General features: G+C 33.9%; 1 protein-coding gene across 1 annotated transcript; it reads right to left on the reverse strand.

Moving 5' to 3' along the window:
- Window positions 1-480: 480 nt before the first annotated feature.
- On the reverse strand, window positions 481-1419 carry Or4f61d (olfactory receptor family 4 subfamily F member 61D). The gene has a single exon (NM_001000915.1). It carries the CDS (start codon window positions 1417-1419, stop codon window positions 481-483), a length of 939 nt encoding a protein of 312 aa, NP_001000915.1.
- Between the last annotated feature and the right edge of the window lie 3394 nt (window positions 1420-4813).

Here is a 4813-nt window from a genome sequence, read left to right on the forward strand (position 1 = left end):
ATTTTAAACATTTTGAATAACCACACAAACTATCAAAAGACTGGCTAGCATGTATACAATGTACAGAAAATAGACAATATGACCCAGTTGAATGGCAGTTTGTATATTTTCCATGAAGTGCTTCCAGTAAGTCCTGCATGTGAGAAATTTATGTTATCAGAGAGACAGAGAGAAAAAGGGAAAGAGATATATGTTTCTCTTTCAGTTTTAGGTTTTAAAGAACTTTTCCATCTGACATACAATTAAAAATTTACTTCACAAAAAATTCTCTGTGAATTAAATTCTGCAATATTATAATCTTTGTTCATAAATATAACTTTCATTCCCTATTCCTAGGACAAATTTAAATCTCTCCTCATGGAAGACAAAAGTCACTGAAATATCAGTATAGGTAAACAAATCCTATCAGGGAAAGTAATTGTCACTGAATTTGATCAACAATGCACTGTATTCAATGATGAGTGTTCACCCTGCAGTCATTTAGGAGATCTTCCCATATTTTAATAACTGTCTGCATACTCCTTTCATAGCCATCTTCATATCCTGATTCCTCAGTGTGTAGATCACAGGGTTCAGAAAAGGAGTACCAACTGCATCAAATATAGCCAGATACTTATCCAAGTGTGTGGAGTGCGAAGGCCACGTATAGATAAATATCATAGGACCAAAGGTCAGGATCACAACAGAGATGTGAGCAGAAAGTGTGGACAAAGCTTTGGAGGAACCACTTGAGGAATGTTTCTGAACAGTGACTATTATGACAATATAAGATATGACCAGTATGAAAAAGGAGCCTACAGAGATGAAGCCACTGTTGGCTGAAACCATTAATTCTAATTGGTTGGTATCTACACAAGCAAGTCTGAGCAACCGAGGAAGGTCACAGTAAAAGCTGTCCAAAATATTTGGTCCACAGAACGGTAAATTTACTATATAAACAAATTGTACCAGAGAATGCATAAGGCCAACCACCCAGGAAGCCACTAAGATGAAAATGCACATTTTTGCATTCATAATGGTCAAATAATGGAGAGGCTTACAAATGGCTATATATCTATCATATGCCATGCCTACGAGCAGCATCACCTCCACACCACCAATGACATGGATGAAAAAGATTTGAGTGATGCAACCATTAAAGGAGATGACTTTTTGCTTTCTGAATAGGTCATAAATCATCTTGGGACAAGTGACACAGGAAACACCTAAATCAATGAAGGAGAGATTGGCCAACAGAAAGTACATGGGAGAATGTAAGTGAGGATGAGAAGCCACAGTGAAAATGATGAGGGAGTTTCCCATCATGCTACCCATGTAAAACACTGAAGCAAACACAAAGAGAAGTATTTCCATCTTCCAGGAGTTGGTGAGTCCCACGAACATAAATTCTGACACAACAGAGTAATTTTTTCCTTCCATTTCTGCTGTTTTTGGTGCTACCTGAAGGACAGCAGTACAAGAAACTGTAAGTTATGACAATTATATTAATAGTCCACAGAAAGTTAGAACTTGAGTTTATGAAAATCTTTCTTTATTTATCAATAAAACTTTTTCATAAAGATGAATAGATATAGGAGCAAGTGCTTACATGGTTATTTATCAGGGGACTGCAAAGTACAAACACTCTGAAATACCATTTTATACTTGTTAAAGGAGCTTTCATGAAATGTTCAAAAATGAAAGGTTTGTGTTATGTCTTTGAAAAGGGAACCTTGGACAGAGTTGGAAATATAAGTATATTCATTTAAGAAAGCATATAGCCATCTCCATAATAATTTTAAAATAATTGGTATGTAACCACTGTCTTTCAACATATAAGGCCCTAGATTTCATTCTTGTCAAACAAAGGAAGGACAGAAACATGGACAGAAGGAAGGAAGGAAGGAAGGGAGGGAGAAAGGAAGGAAGGAAGGAAGGAAGGAAGGAAGGAAGGAAGGAAGGAAGGAAGGGGAGAGGAACAAATAGAAAATGGAGAAATTGAAATTATTATAGAGAGAAAAGAAAGATTGTAACTGGAGAAACTGAATGGGGGACAGAAAGATACAGAAAACATAGATATATAGAAATAGGCAAACAACTGAGAAAGAGAATTATTAATCAGTATCATTTTGGGAGTTGATCATCCAGAAGAAATGACCCTGCACTGGTCCATGATCATTGAAACATCATATATATTAAGCAATAGTGAAACATCCTAACTTCTCCTTTATGGATGTGTGGACTATGTACACAAATGCACACACACACACACACACACACACACACACACACACACACACACACACACACGTATACACACAGGTGACTCTTCCATAGCCTTAAAACAAAGGGAATTTTGAAGCTTGGAGTCATTATGCTAAATAAAATGGAGACACAAGAAGCAAATGCTGATAGATCTTATGTACATATAAGATCTGAAGTAATCAGACTTATAAAAGCAAAGAATATGATGGTGGGACAGGCAAAAAAGATGTGGGGAGTGGGCATGAAGCAAGAAGATGATGATGGTTGTTAAAAAAACAATCCAAAAGTTCCAATAACATGGTCGTTGCTTTCTGGGGATCTATGGTATCATGGTGATTATGGACAACGATAATAGTGAGTTGCATGCTTAGAAATCGCAGAGAGGCTATTATCAATGTTCTCACACACAATAAGTATGTGAGCTAACCATGTTCATTAGTTTAATATATATGCAATATATGTCATGTTACTTCATATACATTGCTATATATTATATATAGATTAATACATTATATAATCATGCTGCGCATCAAAAATACACACAATATTTACCTGTTAATTGTTACTATATGAAACCAAAACAGAAAAAAGTGGTTATAATTGCCCATAGACTTTTAAAATACAGACCACACAGTAAAGCCTGTGGCACTCATGTTGTGTTCCAGTCCATGTAATAGTGCAGATTAGAGTGATTGCCCTCAGTATTGAAACAATTCGATGTCTAATTTCACATTCTAGCTAAGTATTTGTCTATAAAACATGATGCATAGGTGAGAATCACTGCCTTGGAAAGCTCACCTCATGAACAGAAATTTTAATCTTCTGAAGGTAGCCATTCTGTAGTCCAAAGCATTTTGTTCAAATCTGAAATAAAGAATTTATCACACTGTGTTTTAGGTTATTTGTCATTAGAGAATAAACAGCATCATGGACAAAAGATGGGCTGTCAATACAGAAAAACAAAATAAACCTATTGTTCAGTCACTAGCAATTTAATAGATATATAGTTCATTAATCTATTGTATAAATGTAAATACTGACAGTTTTCACTGCAGTTTAAATATAACAAGTATTCAAAACCACACATTCAGTATATAGGTATTCTATATGAGATAACAAATATTGATACTAATGTTTTATTCACTTTTTCCATGATACTGTGAATTTATTTCCTGAATAAATAAAATAAATAAATAAGTGAATAAGAGAAACAGAGAGCATGAAATTTTATTTCTGAAAGATCTTTCAAAATGCACTAACTGTTCCCTTCTAAAAAAGATTTTTAAAATATATTAACTATCTTCTACTCAATAATAAAGTATGGTGTTCAAGTTACTTAGTAATTAAAGTATACTATCAATGTAATTTAAATATATTTTTCTCAAAGAAAACTGTGTCTCCTTAATGCTTATAATTAAGTAAATGTAACTCACTAAATGTTCCTTCTCAACTAGACACAACTCCAACAGATTTAAGGACTACAGCTGTATCTTGTGTAATCCATCTTAACACTCCATCATGTATATAAATATTTGCTGAAACATAAGAAAAGATTTGGTTTGGTTATTTCAAATACACCTGAAAAATACGTGATTTTAAAGTGACATGGAAAACAGATGTCGAACAATAATTAAAGTAAAGAAAAAGACAATGATGATAAATGGAAAATTTAAAAGCAACAAAATTTGAAAAGTATGCCTTGTGGAGGGGAAAAGTTTAAGTAGAAAACAATTTATTCAATTTTCTTTGCCTTTTGACAATACTTTTAAAACTGCATAGTAATAACCAATCACAGTGCTTCAAGCATCTTTCAAATGTAAAAGCCATAGGAGGCATTGCCAGTGAACCTGTATCCACTGTGAATTTGCCTTTTGGACAGTCACAGTTCATCACTGTCATAAAACCCCATGAAGTTTTTGAATTTAGAACAGAAGACTTGTAATTATACAAAATATTATAGAATTTAGAGACAGATAAAATTTGAGACCTGATAGACTAAGATTCATTTGGCACAGAGTAGTATCTAAAAATAAGTCCAAAGGAAGACCATATAGACATCTGCTGTTGAGTTACCTAAAAGCCACAAACGCCCACAGAGGAATACCCACAGAACAGGATATTTTAAATCATCTTCTCTAATACTTGGGTGGGTCTTAAAATCATTTTGATCTTCATATAATTTATATTCATTTACAACTATGAGAATACCCACAATGCAAAAGACCAGACTTTGGATCATGAGTAGTCCCCCTCGTTTGGACATTTATGTAGTCCTAAGTCTGTCATAGGTGAATCCTCCAGGACAGATTTCTAATACCTACTTCTTAAAGGAAATATTGTTAATGAGATTCCTAATACAGAGTTATAAGTTCAGTACCCTACAATCATCTAGGTTTGAGCAAAGCACCTGTCAGAAACATCACCTGTGCATATTTTCTCCTGTTTTGATTAAGTTTATTAGTCCCTCAAGACAAACTCTGGAATTTTACTTCTCAATTTGTCATGAAACCTGCTTTATATTCAGATAACTCACACTCTTCTATTTAATTACAACCCCTGTTTTTATTTA

The sequence above is a fragment of the Rattus norvegicus genome, chromosome 3 (genome assembly GCF_036323735.1).
Source record: "Rattus norvegicus strain BN/NHsdMcwi chromosome 3, GRCr8, whole genome shotgun sequence".
In the NCBI taxonomy this organism is placed as follows: domain Eukaryota; kingdom Metazoa; phylum Chordata; class Mammalia; order Rodentia; family Muridae; genus Rattus; species Rattus norvegicus.

Coding starts and splice junctions, on each gene's coding strand:
- Or4f61d (NM_001000915.1), bottom strand. CDS start 1,419: ATGGAAGGAAAAAATTACTCTGTTGTGTCAGAATTTATGTTCGTGGGA.